This window comes from Brassica napus, chromosome A5, assembly GCF_020379485.1.
Source record: "Brassica napus cultivar Da-Ae chromosome A5, Da-Ae, whole genome shotgun sequence".
Classification (NCBI taxonomy): Eukaryota; Viridiplantae; Streptophyta; class Magnoliopsida; order Brassicales; family Brassicaceae; genus Brassica; species Brassica napus.
The window spans coordinates 26,304,438-26,322,686 of record NC_063438.1 but is presented as its reverse complement, the minus strand read 5'-3'; the positions used below and the strand labels follow the sequence as shown (position 1 = coordinate 26,322,686).

The 18,249-nt window shown below is 33.7% G+C and overlaps 3 protein-coding genes and 1 long non-coding RNA gene across 5 annotated transcripts; 1 reads left to right on the top strand and 3 right to left on the bottom strand.

Moving 5' to 3' along the window:
* Positions 1–113: 113 nt before the first annotated feature.
* Positions 114–9,838, bottom strand: LOC106345607 (protein DETOXIFICATION 43-like). Of its 2 annotated transcripts, XM_048780053.1 has the most exons (14): positions 9,623–9,838; positions 9,238–9,322; positions 8,346–8,475; positions 7,875–8,254; positions 7,387–7,568; positions 7,164–7,299; positions 6,961–7,057; positions 6,526–6,626; positions 6,063–6,226; positions 5,888–5,959; positions 5,653–5,769; positions 766–861; positions 528–649; positions 114–432 (listed from the first exon to the last, which is right to left on the bottom strand). In XM_048780053.1, exons 1-14 carry the CDS (start codon positions 9,821–9,823, stop codon positions 372–374), a joined length of 1,944 nt encoding a protein of 647 aa, XP_048636010.1. In that variant the 5' UTR covers positions 9,824–9,838; the 3' UTR covers positions 114–371. The 2 variants fall into 2 exon arrangements, with proteins under 2 accessions (XP_048636010.1, XP_013640238.2); XM_013784784.3 differs by lacking the exon at positions 9,238–9,322 and having other exon boundaries at positions 9,623–9,759.
* Positions 895–3,020, top strand: LOC106444406. Its single transcript, XR_007339589.1, has 5 exons — positions 895–1,297; positions 1,409–1,620; positions 1,703–1,769; positions 1,863–2,638; positions 2,765–3,020. It is a non-coding gene; the product is annotated as an uncharacterized LOC106444406 (long non-coding RNA).
* Positions 9,839–11,710: 1,872 nt separating the features above from the next.
* On the bottom strand, positions 11,711–13,273 carry BNAC05G44020D. Its single transcript, XM_013840006.3, has 3 exons — positions 12,717–13,273; positions 12,234–12,419; positions 11,711–12,145 (listed from the first exon to the last, which is right to left on the bottom strand). Exons 1-3 carry the CDS (start codon positions 13,062–13,064, stop codon positions 11,858–11,860), a joined length of 822 nt encoding a protein of 273 aa, XP_013695460.2. The 5' UTR covers positions 13,065–13,273; the 3' UTR covers positions 11,711–11,857.
* Positions 13,274–14,205: 932 nt separating this feature from the next.
* LOC106345605 (transcription factor MYB83) lies at positions 14,206–17,220 on the bottom strand. Its single transcript, XM_013784780.3, has 2 exons — positions 15,650–17,220; positions 14,206–15,419 (listed from the first exon to the last, which is right to left on the bottom strand). The coding sequence occupies exons 1-2, from the start codon at positions 15,964–15,966 to the stop codon at positions 14,729–14,731; spliced, it is 1,008 nt and encodes a 335-aa protein (XP_013640234.2). The 5' UTR covers positions 15,967–17,220; the 3' UTR covers positions 14,206–14,728.
* Positions 17,221–18,249: the final 1,029 nt, after the last annotated feature.

Below are 18,249 nucleotides of genomic sequence, written 5' to 3'. Positions count from 1 at the left end.
GGTTAGATTGAGTTTTAAATTTGATATTGTTCATAACTTTTTCAAAATTGATATGGTTGTATACTAGTGCTCATCAAATTTATGAAGGAGGCAACAAATTTAACAACCCCAAGGACTAATAACAGTTTCTTTATTGTTCTCTGGTAAACACCAAAGATACGTTGGAACTTTCTGAACCACCTAGCCTAACCAAACCTTTCCACAAAGAAAATGTCTAGCCCAGCCTGCAGGGCTCCTTTATGCGTGAATATGCAGAAACACATAAAGTTTGAACCAACTATTTATCTGAGACTGTTTAAGAGAACAAAATAAGACACAAGAGATATATAAACAAAAAAATGAAAAAGATGCATCTCATTATAACTAAAGTCCTAGGAAGATGAAGGGGATCGTCCACGCAAGAATTTCCACGGTCCGGTTCCTGTTGCCATCCTGCATAATTTCACACGAGCCAAAAACTGTATGGTCTACTATAATGGGGCTGGATTCAATTTACTAATGGCCCGTTAGGGCCTAATTTTAAATACCTGCCAATTCCTGTAACAGCACGGAGACCCATATAGATCGTAAGAGCTATCCATATTCCTACAAAACCATTGACCTTCGCCATGTAAATAACTGCTGCAATGCTTACGGCCGCAACTCCTACCTGGTTTATGATAATTCATTAACAACGGGAAACCACATCAAAATGTAAGAAAAACGTGCGAAAAAGAAAGAAAAAGAAAACATTTGGGAAAATTGATTAATGAGTATAGTGCGTACCATGGAGTATGCAGTGTAAGCAAAATCAGATGCTCCAAAATTGACTCCGTCCAATACAAAAGTGAGTGAGTTTATTGGCTGTGTCGCTGCTACAAACTGTGATTCCCACCAATCTAACCTATACTAAAAGGGATATATGAAGAGTAGAGAAGCTGCCACGTCTGCAAATAAAATCATCCAATCATTATGTGACATGTCAGCCAAAACTACATACGCATCTCAACTATGGGAAACCTTTCGTCTTCTCCACGAGTCCTTGCAAAAATTGGATTGTTACATCTTCCAAAAATTCTTCGTTCGTTTGGCTTAATTCCAGGGAGATATTAAATCACTCATTTATTTATTCATTTTCTTTCCCTTTGATAAAGCATTCTACATCCAATCTCCAAGATCCAGATTTCTCTTCAGATGTCATAACCGGACCTTGACCCCTGGAAGTTCTCTTTGCAGTGGCCGGACCGTGAAGTGCGGTGCAGATGCAGCACACGGCGGGCGACTACTTTCCCTTATCGGCAAAAAGCTTTATCTCCATGTATGTATGACAACTTTAGATCTCTCTCTCTCTCTCTCTCTCTCTCTCTCTCTCTCTCCCTCTTTCGGTTTACTTATTTTGTTTCCCCTTTTCTATTTCTTTGGAAAATAGTAGAGTTTTGATGCAGAATATTGCGGAGCCATAAGTCCAAGAAAGGTTATTGTGCACATCTTTCTTGACTTTCTATAAGTTCTCATGTTTTAATATTGAGACACTGTAGAGAAACGTCTGAAAGGTGCGGTGGATAGAGCTAAAGAGAGTTCTTAAGACAAAGAATACTTAATTATATGTTTCAGCAATTTTATAAAACGGCAAATCCAAAGGTAAAAAAACGTATCAAGAGCATTTACTCTTTTATTCTAGCTTTGGTTTGTGGCCTAATTAGATATTTTCCATTTTGGTAAGATCCCTTTGAAACTACATGACCAGAGATATGAGAATATACAAAGATAATGTCGAATTGGAACTGGTGGTATTAAAGTCTTTCTTTATCTCTTGCTTTTGGTTCTTTGTTTTAACCTTGTGATTGCTTTATTCCTAAACATCCTTAAAACATAAAACACAGGTCGTTGGTGTTGAGCCATCAGAAAGAAGTACGATTTCTGTAGACAGTACTGGTAAGGAGAATTCATCAGTCATACTAATTCAAAACTTCTCAAACTGGAATTTTTCACTTTGGCATCTTCCTTATAGAACACTACTACATGTTTTGTACAGGGGGTTAAGTTACTTGATGAAGTGTTCTAAGGGTATTGGGTTGGTACTTTGTGCGGGGGGGGGGGGGGGGGGGAACATAATACATACATCAGGTCGAGATTTCATCTGGAGCTGCTGTAGTTGCAGCAATTAGCTTATCTAAAAGGGCCTACATTCGCAGGGAAACTCATCATCATCACAGTAAATAAATAATAGATTTCACTTTCCTGTAATCGTGTTACTGGTTTAGTTTTTGAGCTTTCGATTTACTAAGAAGTATGTGACACAAGAGAAAGTGATGGAATAGCTTCGTCAGATGAATTGAAACAAAGAGGATTTGATATACTAATGCTATCTGAATTGATGGAGCTGGAGGCTATGAAATCAAGTTCTCAGCTAAACCATATGGTGCTTCCTCGGTTCTTAAATTGAAACATGAATTAGGCAAGACAGTTTTGGATCTGGTGAAGAATATTATGGATCAAGCTTTCTCTGTGAAATTGAATGGTCATGTACTCATGTTCAGTTCTCCTCAAATAGTAATGCTGAGTTGAATGATCTTCTTTCGATTACTTCTGAGTTCAATTTGACAAAATATTCAGCAAAATGGAGGCAGCTCTCACCGCTTATCTCGCATTTTCAGAGGTGAATTTCTCACTGAGTGTCAATCTTTTCTTTTCTTTTTTTGCCATTTGACTCAGTGTTTTCTCCGTGTACCTCAGATTTGTCCGCAAATCTACAATCTTTTCTGATATTTCTGTTGAATTGCAGATTATAGCTTTGAAGGAATGAGACACAGATTAGTCTCTGAGGAAGCAAAAGCCACAACCAAATACTTTATTTCCTGATCTGAAACATCTTATATCCTATGTAAATTAGATGTCTCTTTGATGACCTGAAGAACATATAAATTGTTTTTGTGTTGTGAGTCAAGAAAAAGATTACACGATTTGTAATGTGGAGTGATGTAGTAAATAATTATTTGTTTGTTTTACTATTCAAATAATATTTGTGATTTTGTGGAGTCTTCACGTCTTTATAAATGAAATTAGAAAAGTTGCACATAACAAATTAAGATCAATTTAACAGTTTAGTAAAAAATAATTTTGCAAATTAAATATGTTAGTTTTTGCCACAGATACAATATGCATATATTACATCATTTGTGAAAACATGGACATATTCAAACAAATGAAATTGTGTGTGATAAATGTTTTATGGCATATTATAAAACAAGGTATTTTAAAATTTAAATTAAATTGAAAAGTAATTTAAATTGTTTACTGTAAAAATAAATTGATACTAGGAAAAAAAACACAAAAATACTTTTAATCTCTTATAATCCGACCAAACCATCTATGCATATTTTAATTCCATCAAAATTAAGCATGAACAACATATATATTCCACACCAAAAACGGATGCCCCCTTAATCAAATAGGAAAAAAAAAGATCTACAAGTGAAAGTTTGTTTGCTCTTTTGGTTTACTAATGGTTAATCAATGATTTTACACCATGAATTCTCATTTTAGAATCTTAGAATAGAACAAACTATGCAGATTAGTAGATCTTTTTCATATAGAATCTTTAATATGGTGCAGAAAGTATAGCCAGACGTGGATTTAATAGAACGATTCAAAGTGATATAATCAGACGTTAATTTTCATAAATTAGGAAGCATTGTCGGATACAAAATCGTCTATGTAATATTTCTATAATATCATAATATATCAGTGCTAAAAATAGTATGTATCTACATATGCAAGATAATACATATCCACATAGGACTGAGAGTTCGCGTCTTCGGTTCAGTTCCTCTCAAGTCCGAGCCCTTCGGATCTTAGCATTTGGATCCAATTAGGTATTTGGAATTTTTTTTATCTGGATACAAGTCGGTTCCTTTAAGGTTCGGATTGGTTCCTCTTGGATCCGGATCGGTTTGGATCTATAGTAAAAATACATGTCATTTTCGGATCCATAGCCGATTCGGGGTCGGGTATTTAAGATCCAAAAAACTGAAGTACCCAACTCCATCAAAATTACCCTAAATCCGTCATATTTATCTAAAATTTATAAAATAACCAAAATAAACTATTAATTATTAAAATTATAAATTATAAATTGTAAATTTGACATTTAAAGTTTCACATTGCTTAAAAATCATTAATATAAAAACGAAGATTGCTAACAAAAAGACATTTCAACTAAATCATTAAATAAATACAAAGAAAATAGACACATAAAATCATAGTTTTGGATATTCATGTTTTAGGTCGGATATGAAATGGGTCTTATCAGCGGATCCATTCAGGTCGGTTCTTTATGGGGCAGGGTCTATTAGGGCATGGGTCTATTCGGTTTGTTTTTTTTCGGCTTCGGTTGTTTTGTGTAAGGCAATTTTAAACCAACTAGGTATTTATAAATTTACGGTCCGGTTTCGTATCGGGTATTTTCGCGTTGGTTCTGGTTCAAATTTTTGGATCCGAATAAAATGCTCAGGTCTATATTCATAGATGTACGAAAATATATTTACTATACACTCTGTTTTTAGTATATGAAGTTTGAAGTTTTTTTGTTTAAAACTACAAGAGTTTTTCAATTTTCAATATAAAATTTTGTTATTTTTATGCTATTTTATATTTTATATTTGCAGATTATTTATGCGTTGAACGAAATATGGTTAAATGATGTTTTTTTTAGAAAATATATAAAATTAAATGTTTTTAATATATGTGCACAATTCCAAAACATTAAATAAAAATGAAAATAATAATAATAATAGTATTATTTTAATTTGGTATTAGAGGTCCAGCAGTTATACAAATTTACCACTTATTTAATATGTTATATTATTAAAAGTTTTCGATATCAGCAAATTAGAAGTTTTACAAATTACAAATTTTGTTTGTTTGATAAGAGTTTTAAATATGTATGTGTTCACAGACAAATATATAATAACTTAAAATGATACAAATTATAGGACATTATGGGAATGATTAGGGTTTTTGCCGAGCCAAGCTGAGAAGCTGTAACCTCAATGATTTTAACTGGAAAGACATATGTTTGTTTTGCTTATTTAGATTTGAATCTGATGTAATTTAAGGTAAATGAAATTCAATTTTATGCATTTATCCAAATTTACATTTAAAAATGGAATAAAATTATTGTAAAAATTACTTAGAAAATATATGCTTATATCTTTTTCGGTTACCAATGAAAATAGATATATAAACAGTTCTGAAAGATAAATACAGTTAATTAAAACAACATAATTTCAATACAACATAATTTCGGATACCCATTCGGGTTCGGTTCTGATCTATTCGGGTTTCGAGTTTTTGGATTTAAAAATTTTAGCTACATTCGGGTATTTCTAAATTTCGGTTCAGATTCAGTTCGAATTTTTGCCGGTTCGGTTCGGATTCGGAATTTAAAATATATAATCCGCGCGTAGCGCGGAAAAAGAATCTAGTAATAATAATAAGAATATAACCTCTTGTTTTTTTTTTGAAACACGAATATAACCTCTTGTTAGTCATTAATTACTGGGGTTAATCCCTTTCATTTTTATGCAGTATTTTTCCTCAGCTCTAGTATGATATCCTTGTGGATCTATTTCAATAGTATTTATTGTTAGTGTTTAATGGTAATATACGTACCGGTATTCCAATGGCTATGAGGTGAATAACGGCAGGATCCTTGGAGAATACCCCGGAACCAAAGTATAGACCCAGTCCGACAAAAACGGACAGTCCAAGTCCTAACACCAAACTCATCTGCATATCAAATTCATTTGTTTTAATTACAGTTTTTTATAAAGATTAAGAAGAACAATTGGTATCGTTCTAGAACTATTACTATAAGAAGGAAATAAGATGAAGATATATATCTAACCTGTATAACACGTGACGCAGCAGCGGTCACTTTGTTGTAGTCCTTTTCGGCAAAATTACAAGCCAGAATCGCCTGCAAGAGATTTAAATGATACGATTATTTCTGTATGCAACTTGATCGAACCATATTAAATACACTATGCAAGCATGATAGCTTAAATAATAGTTGATCATACCTGACCAGCAACGGCAAGACCATCAGCAAGCATAGAAGACGTTAACCAGACTTGTAAACATATCTGGAATGCAGCCATTGGTGTCGTTCCGAGCCGAGCCGCCATTGATGCTGCTAAGGTCTGACAAAATGTCACAGCTATGGTCCTTGCCAGCATTAATCCCCCTTTCATTTTGGTGGCACAAACTTGTTAGATATCCACAAACCACATTCATGTTTGTTTTCGTAATTTCCATTTTGTAGATAAATACTTTCCGTCACTACTCCAAAATAAAAAGTAAAACCATATACGCCCCTATGAAATTTAATATTTGATTTTTCAGAAGCACAATTGAAAATTTTGAAAAACAAACGAAATCATGTTTTCACGTAACTTTAGAAAAAAGTTGTTTTATTTCTTAATTAGTAAAATAAGCTTTTACTTTGATCATTGCAATAAACAACTTTATTAAATGTGTCCCTACCATTTCTAATGAACTTTCCGAACTGTAGGTCGCCAAATTTTGGTGGCATCAAATTAACTTCTTTAGCGAGGCGGATCAACAATATAAGAAGCATGAAGTACCTTCACACAAACGAAACAGTTAGTTTTAGTTTTGTTCATTCAGATTCTGTGACCAGAAATATTGAAATCTTGACTAATTTGTTAAGTTTCCTGAATTTTCAAGTTAAAATAAATTGCCTATAAGTGCATTAACCCAAATAATTTATATTCTCACACACTCTTTAGTCTTTAGAGATTAAGGTTCATAGTCCACCAATCTCTATAGAATCCTAATATAATCCTCACAGGAACTTATATGCGTCTAGCGGTACTCAATTAAAGCAAGTCTTGGGTTTTCCTAGTTTCAGTTTAATTAACATCTGCATGAGTGGAAAAAGTGAGAGTTTTCTCTTACTGAGAAATGACATGAGCAATGGCGGCACCGCTGACGCCAAGGCGAAGCACAAATATGAAAATGGGGTCGATAATGATATTGAGACCATCTGATGCAACTGTTTCATGTATTAATATGAAATATGTTATATTAGACTCAAGATATGCATGGTAATATGTTATAGTAAGAAGGTTATTTCAAAATGATAAAAATTAGCAACTTACCAGTAGCATAAAGAGGAGTTTTGGTGTCCTTAAAGCCACGGAAGATGCCTTGCATTGAAAGCGACAAAAGCAATGCAGGAGCACCTAATGATCGTATGGTCAAGTACTTTTGCGCTGGTGATAAAACTGCCGAATTCTAATCATCGGAAGTGAACTCAAATTAGTTAAACATTTTGGCTATCCAACTATGTCTGCATGTCTATTTATGTATATAATTTTATACCGGTTTAACTCCCATGATGCCTATAAGCACCTTCGAGCTGAAAATCAAGACAATAGCTTGCACAAGGCCTAGGGTCAAACCTATGATCATGGCCGTTGATGCTGATTTGATAGTCTTCTTTCCTTTCTTATTTGCTTTGTTTCCGTTGTTTGACTTTGTATCCGAAGTTAGTTTCACGTCAACTTAACAAAACAAGATTAATTCGTTACATTTTTTCTCGTAAACACTGTTTAGTTTTTTTTCAAAAAATATTTAGCCAGGTGTAAACTTAAATTACAAGAGGTGTAAACATAAACGCTAAGCACAAACTGAAAGTTAATAATCCGTTTGCATTCGACGTTTATGTCTCCAAAAATGTTTTAATTTTAATATACATACATAAACAAGAAAGAAGAAAGGCATAGGTATATCAGAAAGTTGAATAAAATTAATCATTTTTTTTTCAAAAAAACGAAAAGCGAATGAAAATGAAAATTAATGATATTTACCTGGCGTTTGCTGCGGCTGGTTTTTGTTGTTACTTGTGGTTGACGTAACGCCTTTTTCCAAGGAATCTTGAATAGCCAAAGTATTTGCATGAACATTCTTGGCTTTGTTTGCTTCTTCTTCTTCTTCTTTTATTTTTTCCAATGTGTCTTCCTCAGCCACAAAGGAAGTTGTGACGCTCACAATTGGGAATATCGTGATTCTAGAAGCTTGTTGGAATATCGCAATGGATACTCCAACCGCTGCTAGCTCAACCGCTCCTAAACGTCCTATAAAAGCAGTGTCAATCAGAGAGGCTACTGGATCAGAAGCTAAAGCTAAAGCCGCTGGAAAGGCCATGCTTAGTATCTCTCGCCCAATTGGATCCATACTGAATACATGGCTGCAAGTTCATATGTATAAATATATATAAACGTTACACATCACTTTTTTCTTTAAATTGAATTTTCTTCATGTCATGTAAATACACTTACGTTAAATCTTTGAAGATAAAAAGAAATGGGATCGGCCTGATCCCGATGGCTGGAACGGAATTAAGATCACCAGTTTCTGTCATCGATCGACTTCTCCTCTTGGAGACTACTGTCTTTGTACTTGTCGTGTCTGAAAATATCCCAAATGTTTTCAAAGAATTGAGTGAGCAAAGGGAACGTTGATATGATAGACTATGTACAAATAAACGTATGTGTATTTATAGAAACATGATGAGCATGCATATCTTTGTATTTAATTTGAAAGAAGTGTCTGATATCTTTGTTCTATATTTGCTGAAAATAAAATAAAGGTTTCCTTTCCTAACTCATTTATGCTCTTTATTTTCGTCCAAAGTCCAAACTATATGAAATTGTATTAATAATACTTATAGGACTTTTTGATTGCACTTCTTGATTAATTTTAGTAAAGTTTTTTAAATAGATTGGAAAAAATATGGTCCTCATACACACACGAATATGGTACTGAAGCTGACTGTGAAAGAATATTCCATATTTTCAATAAAAGATTTCTTACTTGTATTCATCTTAGTGGGAACGGGTTTTAATTTCTCCTTAGTTGTTCATTTAATTTTTTTTTATATATCTTCCACTGAAAAAGTGAATAATTTTCCACAATTAAAATTCTCTAGTTGCCAAAAATGTTACTTTATCATTAAACAACGATTATTAATTTACAAGCTTCTTTATTCGACAGTAAGAAAAACTTTGGAGTGTTTTTGTGTTGTGTTAAATTGTTAATGATATTAGTTAAAAGGCAGGCGTAAGCTGAAGAAGAAAAGAAAAACACAGACAAAAAAACATAAAAGATGGCAACACAGACCAACACAGGTGATTTTGTATTTGTAACAGAATAAAAGATGGCAACACAGACCAACAGACCGTAAGATATAAAAGGCCATCTTTCCCAAAGCATTCTCGTCTATTTCATTACCAACATTACTACTTCCGTGATTCATCTACAAAAGAAAATAAAAATTGACACATACTATATCAAAATATTCTGAAACCTTGTATATATTATTTTATAACAGAGGAAGTAGATATTAACATGCAACTATTAACGAGACATCTTATTAATGTATACATTTGCACACTATATATATAGTCTTTCTCACAGTCCTAACCATACACTATAAACACATGGAAATGCCCTTGCTCTGTTGAGGAATATACACCTTTTCGGATAACGAACATAGATGCTATAGTAGCAATGAAAGAACTTAACAATGAGATATATGGAGGAAAAATATATTCACCTGTATGTAGTCAACGCTTATATAATCACGTGAACCTGAGATGAGTGGTGCTACAAGTGAGTGTTCCGGAGAGTTTAAACTGGATAATAAATAGGCGTGTGCCAGTAGTAGTACTTGGCTCCAATATAAGTATGTGCCAGTATTTGGCTCCAATTTATACACAAATTCCATTAACATTCTTTCATTCATTTTTGTCCACATATATCCAAACTTTGCTTTATCTATAAAGTAATGCACATTTTACTTTATGTATATTAATATTTGTTCAACGTAGGTAATTAAGATGTGGAAATTATCGTACTTGTAAACATATGCTACTTAGTTTTGCAACTTTCTAAGCTGTATATAACACATACCACATCAATATTCTCAATTTCATACAAGATACAACTTTATCAACTAAGTTGTAAACATATGCATTGATTTGGTTCTACGCATCTTTTCTTTAACGGTATCAAATAAAAACAATTCTCGCTCTGACTTAGTCGATCCTATACCATTAGTAAACCAGTAAGTGATCGATTAGTCACTTGATTATTGGTTAGCTGCTAATCTATTTAGCACTCAAAGCAATTAACAATTTGTAAATTCTGATCAGAATCCTGACTAAGAGAAGTGGAGTATGAATAAGTAGTATTCGATATGCGTATGAAAGCAAAACCATTTCGAGAACAGAAAATGTATGAGAGATATGGGACTTAGTTGCTGAAGTCACAATCAACGATACAGTTTATATAACAGAAGTGGGCTACGTAGGATTTCCACTTAATATGCGATAATCATCATTTCGTTTAACATTCGTTTGTCTTTTCTTTCGCATTTTTAATACTTAATACATTTGTATATACATGTAAAATATATTTTGCTTGTTATGCGCCTTCACCTTACTTAATATTTAATTTGTTTCCATCACGATACCGGTTCAACTACATTTGATACCTTGCGTTTCTTACATCTACTTTTAATAACTTATCCTATGTTTAGTATTATTTTACTATCTTAATGGGCGTTGATCAGATGACTTATATCTCAAACTATTGGCAGATGAAATGCAAACTCATAGATTCGTGGATGAAAATGTTAGGTTATTTTATTAACTTCTTTTGAAATTTTACTTATGTAATGCGCACACTAAATTCAAAAGATATAATTATTTGACAACACACAATACTTTCTGTAAAGAAAACATGAAAATTACAAATATAACATGGCTTAAATATTTCATAGAAAAGCACTTGACGTCTCTCGGAAATTATATAATCACAAAAACATCAAAACTCCAGAATGACAACACTATGTCTACACGCACAATGGCACGAGCAACTATTTATATATTGTCTGGTTGCTTTTTTTTTTTTTAAGCTGATTTATTATGATCTTACAATTATGATATAGGAAAGATTACATATACGATTCGACAACCGACAATACTACCTGCCTTATGAAGACCTACGCCTAACTGCATCACCTGAGCCGTCCTATGAAAATCCACGCCTGACCAGATTTACTTGCACCATGTTGAAGATCGCTCTCTCCGGAACTTGAAACCTGGATTTCCTGTAATCTGCAATAAATTGCATAGTTTGGGATTCGAACCCCAGACCTGGGTGTAGAAGCCTTTAAACCTTAACCAATAGGCTACGGTGCTTCCACAAGTCTGGTTGCTTTATTAGTATCCTTTTTAAATATTAAATATCAACTTTGATATAATACGGTGTTGACATTCATTGGTCCTTCATATAAATTAAACTAATATTAACCAATTGGATGTATTGATGGATTTGTAGAACGGAGCCTATCAAGTGGGAAGACATTTGTGAGGAGCCAATGGGTTTATAGTTATAGATGAATTGATTTGTTGGGAATTATGAAACTAGAGATATTTGTAAGATGTTATATTTTGGTATATAGACATTGACATATATATGCATGAAAGGAGGTTTCATAACTAAAGAAAGAAAATGACGTAAATGAGAAACCAGCTTTTCTCAAAAAAAATTCATGAACTAAGAAAAAAAGAAGAAACTAATAAATTTTCATACATTTACTATTTTGTTTTGTTGATTTGATTTTCGTTTTGTATATATATGCCGCATCAGAATTTGATAAGATGTAGATATGTAGCATGATCATAAAATAAACACACGAAAAATTCCATTACAAGTTCATCATGGCATCTCATTTGCATGATTCCAGTACTTATAAATGCCTCTTGGGAAAATAATCTCTGATAAATTAAGATAACAATCTACATTTTTCTCTTACCACTGTGGCTTGGTTGTGTCTCCCACTGCTTGAAAGAAACAATAAACACTCGACACTGTGCTGGTACTTGGGGTTTATGATATTCCAGACAACTCGAAAGTCAGAGATTAGGTTCATCCGTAAAATTAGAGGCAATCCAGCTTTTGATTGAAGCAAATCCGCCATCTCTCTCCCTGCCCCATACATTGCCTGGTTCTTTGTTCCTATGTATAGCTGAAACGTTGTTGACTCATGGCTTGACGCATACAATTTCGTTCCCTAGTTGAAGAAACAATCAACGTGTGAATTTCATATAACTTGAGCTGATACTGAATGTTACATTTCTAGGAATATATAAAAGACTTACTTTCATCTTTGCAAAGTTGAGTGGGCCAAAGAAGAATTTGATAGATGGAGGATGAATGTGAAGGCCAAAGACATTAGACTTGTTATCCACTATGAGATTGGTAGTGCAATTGAAAGTGAGTAACATAGTCGTCACTCCATGTGAATCCACACCTTCTTGTAATATGAACTGATTGATCCTTCCAATCTGTGAAATTACATACATTTTAGGTAAAATTATACAAAAAGCTCTATTGTGGTCAAAAGCATATTTGAGAAATAAAAATTTCATGATTCATATTTTTGGGAGATCTGGAACCAAACTCATACTGATCATCAGATCCTATGTAAGATTCATGTATTCTTGCCATTTAAAAAGATTCACAATGATTGCGACCCCAGTTGAAAAACTATCTCTCCAATTACATGAATGCTCATTTCGACTATTAGACCACGATGATGAGTTTGCTTTTAGAAAAGCTGGTAATTAGGATATGCATATTACTCTAAGAGAAATGTCAGGATGAGGAGGCTGAGTAGCAATGTAGAAGACAAGCAATGCCACTCCAAAGCTAAACAGAAACCTCCATAATATTTGTAGCACTATCCACCAACCCGAACTGGGGCTCCGCAATGGCATCAACCTCTTCTCATCATCATCCTCAATGACACATTTGCTTTCAGAGTATTTCAAGAAATCTGAGTGCTTAGGGGATTCATCGAGGCGGACTAAGACCAATGGCACTGAGTCATATTGGGATGGGGACTGGAACTCGGATTCTAGGTCGTGGAAAACCGATGAAGGGCTTTGGACGAAGTAGTTCGAGTAATGTTCCTCCTCTCTTCTCTCCATTAATAACCTATATAAGTTCCCTGATGAATTATTTTGGAATGGTTTTGTGAGTGTGATGATAGAAAATTATTTGATCGATGGGTTCATTTATATTTACAAGAGAAATACATACGAATCATATGATCGATGTTTCTCTCAATAATGTTTGATTGATGTGGAGTAAATTAAGCATCAATTATGGCTTTTTAAAATTATACATGATGGAGAAAACTATAATTACACAAGTCATGATTTAGGTTTGTTGTTTTTGTAATCAAATACCCTTCACGCTTAAGTTTAAATATATAGGTGATAATTACTTAACCAATCATTCTACCTAGGCAACTATCTAATTGTAGTAGTTTACATTATACGTAACGTAGTTATACAAAAAATATTTATTTCATTAAATTTATCTTAAGAAACTTATCTTTATCTAGTTAGTTTGGTTTCAGATTTTTTTTTTATGGGCAAGAAATTATTGATCAATAAGAAAGATTTTCTTGAACCTCATAAAATCAAACCAAAATCCGACTCAACCAAACCGAACAATCAGACGTAATGTTTCTTTTGGGCTTTGAGCTTCTATTGGCCCATGAGGTTATATCAATAGAAAGTACACCACAGGTCCAACTAATAATCCTACGTTTATGATGATATAAATATTTGTTTTCGTATAGACACAATTTGAAGCCAACACACACATTTCTTTTTATAGATTCGATTGGCTAATCCGGTCATCCCCCGGAAGTAACACACACACTTACTGGACTGACTACCAAACTGCCTGATCTAAATTTGGAATACATTGACTAATACCAGAAAGTGAATCGATCATCGATTACGATCCACCATATAAATTACTTGGCGCCAAAGCCCAAATCCAGACTGACTAAATAATGATAATTTAGTTCTCAATAATAATCGAACACGCACACCTTTTTGTTTCACTCTACGCCGTTTTCTTCAAGTTTACGTTTTCTTTTACAAAATAGTTATCTTTAATTTTCTACGTAACATTACCAATTAAGCCAATTTAAGTGATAAATTTTTGTAACTTTGATGCAAACAGATTAAAGTCTATACATCGTTTACAATATCTCAAGCAATTGAAAAGATTTTATTTTGTAGTAAATAACTCCAAGTTTAAGTAGAAAGAGAATGAAAGATATAATGCTTTATTATTACGAACCGTGTTTTACACATCAAACTCGGATTTGTACAAAAAAAAGAATTGAAAAGCAAAGAGAAAGCTATACAAATAAACCAACTAATCAACTCATTGCGTGGACCATCATTATTTAAGTACTTCCGCAGCAAATAAAGTCTCAATGTACCCTTCCTATTCACGTTTCATGTACTAAAGGAACCATGCATGGTAACTCTCGTCCTATAGATATAAACTATATATGCATATACATCTCGCTTCCAAGAACAATCTTATTGTGGATAATAGACATGTGATGGGGACATAGATGGACAAGAGAATAGACCAAATTTTATGGAAAGAAGACTTTTTGCTAAAAAAAAAGAAAAATGACTCTTTGAATAGAGATCGCCAACTTCAAAACGAGCTCTGAAGATGAATATACCGTCATTTATATAAGAAAAAAATATGTATATATAGAAGAATGAATAAGGACGAATGAGTAAAAAAAGAAGATAGAATGCGAGGGAGGATATTGTCATTCAACTTGGAAATCAAGGAAGGGGAAAGAAGAGTTGTTATCGATGAGACTATCCAAATCCCAATCTCCGATTTTAGGGTTTTCTATTTCCCAAGAACTATTCTCCATACCCATAATGTTCCCTACTTTGAAGCTTTCTGAATGACACATATTTTTGCTACTGAAGCAAAGATCAAGGGCTTCTAAGTTTAGGTTGTTGCTTGTGGCACAAGCAATGCCATTGGTATTCTCGGACGGTGGAAGAAACCATTCATTTTCTACTGATGCTCTATTGCTGATCGGATCAAGAACTGTGCTTCCATAATCTCCTAACCCATTAACGTTGTTGTTCCCTGTGTTTCCCATTTGTTGATATCGGCTATGATCCGGTACTGATATCAATGGATCAAGTTGGTTTAATCCCACACCACTAACCACGGGTGCATAAAATGAGGAAGAGTCCATGTGCATGGTGTTCCCCACTATCATCATGTCATCTTGATGATGATAGCTATTCATCATTGGATTTGAGTTGCCTCCCATGTCCACTTGTTGATCTATTGGTTCCAAAGAGTTACTATTACTATTATTAGGTGATGAACCTGAAGAAGTGTTGTTGTTCTTAAGCCTCTTCTTCAATGTCGAGTTCCAAAAGTTTTTGATCTCGTTGTCTGTCCTTCCTGGAAGCCGAGTGGCTATTTGAGACCACCTGATAATATTTTTAGGATACAAATAATTATCAACAAATATGAGAATAATTATACCGCCAAATTATTTCAAACTTTGCATTTGTATTTTCATGTAAAGAGATGCGAAGATAGAGTTACGTGTTACAAACTAATGCTATATATATATAGAAAAATAAGATTCATTCTAAGGCTCGGTTGGTCTAAAATGTAACTTAGGTGTTTGCATTTACGTCTACATTAAAAAAATTACCTGTTACCAAGAATGGAATGCAAATGGAAGATGAGATCTTCTTCTTGAGGAGAGAAAGAGCCACGTTTAAGATCAGGCCTCAAGTAATTGATCCAACGAAGGCGACAACTTTTGCCACAACGTAAGAGACCAGCATTCCTAGCAATGTCACTCCAACACCCTTGTCCATTGGTCAACATATACCTTATGAGCTTCTCGTCTTCATCAGGAGACCAAAGTCCCTTTCTTAGCTTCGGTTTGTTGTTATTACCACCACATGCATTATTTGCCTTGTTCTTGTCTCTGATCGTAGTAATGTCCTGATTCCTCATCATCATTTAAACTTGTGGAGTCTTTTTGAAGTAAGACTACACAAGAAAGAGATTTAGAATTTGGAGAGGTTGTGAGAAGGATGGATGGAGAGGATGATATGATTTGTGGGGATTGCTTCGGAATGATATGAATATGTGTAATGGATATGAAAAGGAGATAGAGAAGTGTTTGTTGAGATTGATGGGTAGAGTAGAGAGAGAGAAGAAATAGGGATGTGAAGAAGAAGCAAGAGGTGCATAAAATAAAAATAAATAAACATGTCTTCGTTAAAAACATGATGATAGACTTGTGAGTGAAGAAAAATGCATCGAAAAAGACTGGTTAGAGTCAAAGACAAGAACAAGACCAACCTCTCTCTCACCCCCACACCACACACGTGTGTTTGAAGCATCATATACATAAACTTACATGAGGTTTAGCTTACGAGTATTTTTTTGATTAATTATCTAAAAATTTATTTCTTTCTAAATAACAACTAATAACCAATTTTCACTATCTAAAGTAATATTGTATTTGCCGACAAAAGAGAAAGCAGTAATACAAGACATGTTGATTTTGAAGCAACTTCCACTTTACGACACAATCAACCGAATCTAATAAATAAAGAATATCTATAAGCGATTGAAGATCCTTCGACAAAAATATGGAACATGATAGAATAATATAGGATTGATGAGACAAGAAAATTTATAGCATCGAAAGCATAGCATATATAAAAAGAGGATATGAAATCCAAACATAAGATGAATATGGTCAAGGTGAATGAACCTTCTCTGTTCATTTTAGGGATTTTACATAAATTTTCACGTGACAAAAAAACCTTATAAAACCATTATCGTGAAAATATAGATAATGTGCATCAAATAAACGTTGCTAAGAATACAAAATCATGCCCTACTCAACTGATAAAGGATATATAACATCAGAGTGTTGATGAGACATCCCATATTAAAGCACACAATGAAAAATAAAGATAATGTGTACAACAAGGTGAATGAACGTTCTCGGTTAATTTTAGGGGAAATTCACATAAATTTCACGTGACATCAAAACCGTAGAGAACCATCATCTTGAAAATAAAGACAATGTTTATCAAATAAACGTTTCTAAGAAAATAAAATCATGCCCTACTCAACTAGTCAACTGATAAAGCATTGATAAAATCAAAATGTTGGTGAGATATTATAGAACATACATTCATACTACATCTCAAAGCACACAATCTTCATGCATCACATTATTCACATACCGAAGCTTACTAAATTCGATTCTCTCTATCCTTGTGTTCTGTATAAATGGCGGACAAATCTAATTCTGTTATAACAAGCAAATCACAAGCCGACTCATTCCTGGCAATTATAGTGACAAAATAAAGATGATACGTCTATCTAAAATTGACATGTATATATATGGCTTTACCGACAAGAAAATATTACTATGATCACTTATTCGTTAACTGATGCATCATGCCCCGACAAATGCACAAGCATAGCAGAAAAAACATAGAATGACATACAAATATGTTACAGAAAGTCAACAAAAGTGTGTCGGAAATTCTAGTTAGTAAACAGAAAGTCAACAAAAGACCTACAAATATGTTACATAGAGACTGATCATTCCAATAGTATCTATGCCACACATTATACGAGTTGGGCCTTATAAACTCTCACTGGGCTCGGGGCCTGTCAATTGGGCTTTTGGTTAATCACAATTTAATTTATCACCTTCCTTTGGGTTTGAACTAGTCTTTTCTCTTTTGAGTTTTGAGCATTGAGGATTTTGAGGTAATGCTCCTCCATTGCTTGATAGACTTTGTTCAACAGCTTCTTATTGTGCTCCTCACGTCGTCACGAACATGTTTGTCACTATAAAAACTGACAGTTGGTAATAGCCGAAAGCCAAAGGTGTGCCAGAGTTTTTTTGTTTGAGAGGTCAGATTGAGAAACAGCTATGGCTTCCTACAATCATTACGCAGCCATGGCCTTTTTCACCACAATGACCCTTTCCTCTGCCTTCACCGCCTCCGCACAGTACGAAACAGAGTCGTCTACACAGACAGGAGAAGCCTCTTGTTTTCCAGGGATGTCTATAGTCATGATCATCTCTTCTTTCATCCTTTCTGGATTTGCCATTCTCAGATGGTAGACCAACATGATATACATTTTTTTTTGTATCCTATATGTTCTTACATTTTGCTTTCTCAAAAAAAAATCACAATAAAGTTTTAAATCTCTCTTGCACATGAGTTGGTTATGAAAGGCTTTATTTACATTATTGCTTATATGTAA

Bases quoted from the DNA above. Each gene is read 5' to 3' on its own strand.
- LOC106345607 (XM_048780053.1), bottom strand. From the start codon at position 9,823: ATGTGGACAAAAATGAATGAAAGAATGTTAATGGAATTTGTGTATAAA. The intron at 8,255-8,345 runs GTAAGTGTATTT...ATGAACTTGCAG, and splicing joins TTTATCTTCAAAGATTTAAC to CCATGTATTCAGTATGGATC. The intron at 433-527 runs GTATTTAAAATT...GAAATTATGCAG, and splicing joins GCTGTTACAGGAATTGGCAG to GATGGCAACAGGAACCGGAC.
- BNAC05G44020D (XM_013840006.3), bottom strand. From the start codon at position 13,064: ATGGAGAGAAGAGAGGAGGAACATTACTCGAACTACTTCGTCCAAAGC. The intron at 12,420-12,716 runs GTAATATGCATA...GTAATTTCACAG, and splicing joins ATCCTGACATTTCTCTTAGA to ATTGGAAGGATCAATCAGTT. The intron at 12,146-12,233 runs GTAAGTCTTTTA...TTCTTCAACTAG, and splicing joins TCAACTTTGCAAAGATGAAA to GGAACGAAATTGTATGCGTC.
- LOC106345605 (XM_013784780.3), bottom strand. From the start codon at position 15,966: ATGATGATGAGGAATCAGGACATTACTACGATCAGAGACAAGAACAAG. The intron at 15,420-15,649 runs GTAATTTTTTTA...AAATATTATCAG, and splicing joins CATTCCATTCTTGGTAACAG to GTGGTCTCAAATAGCCACTC.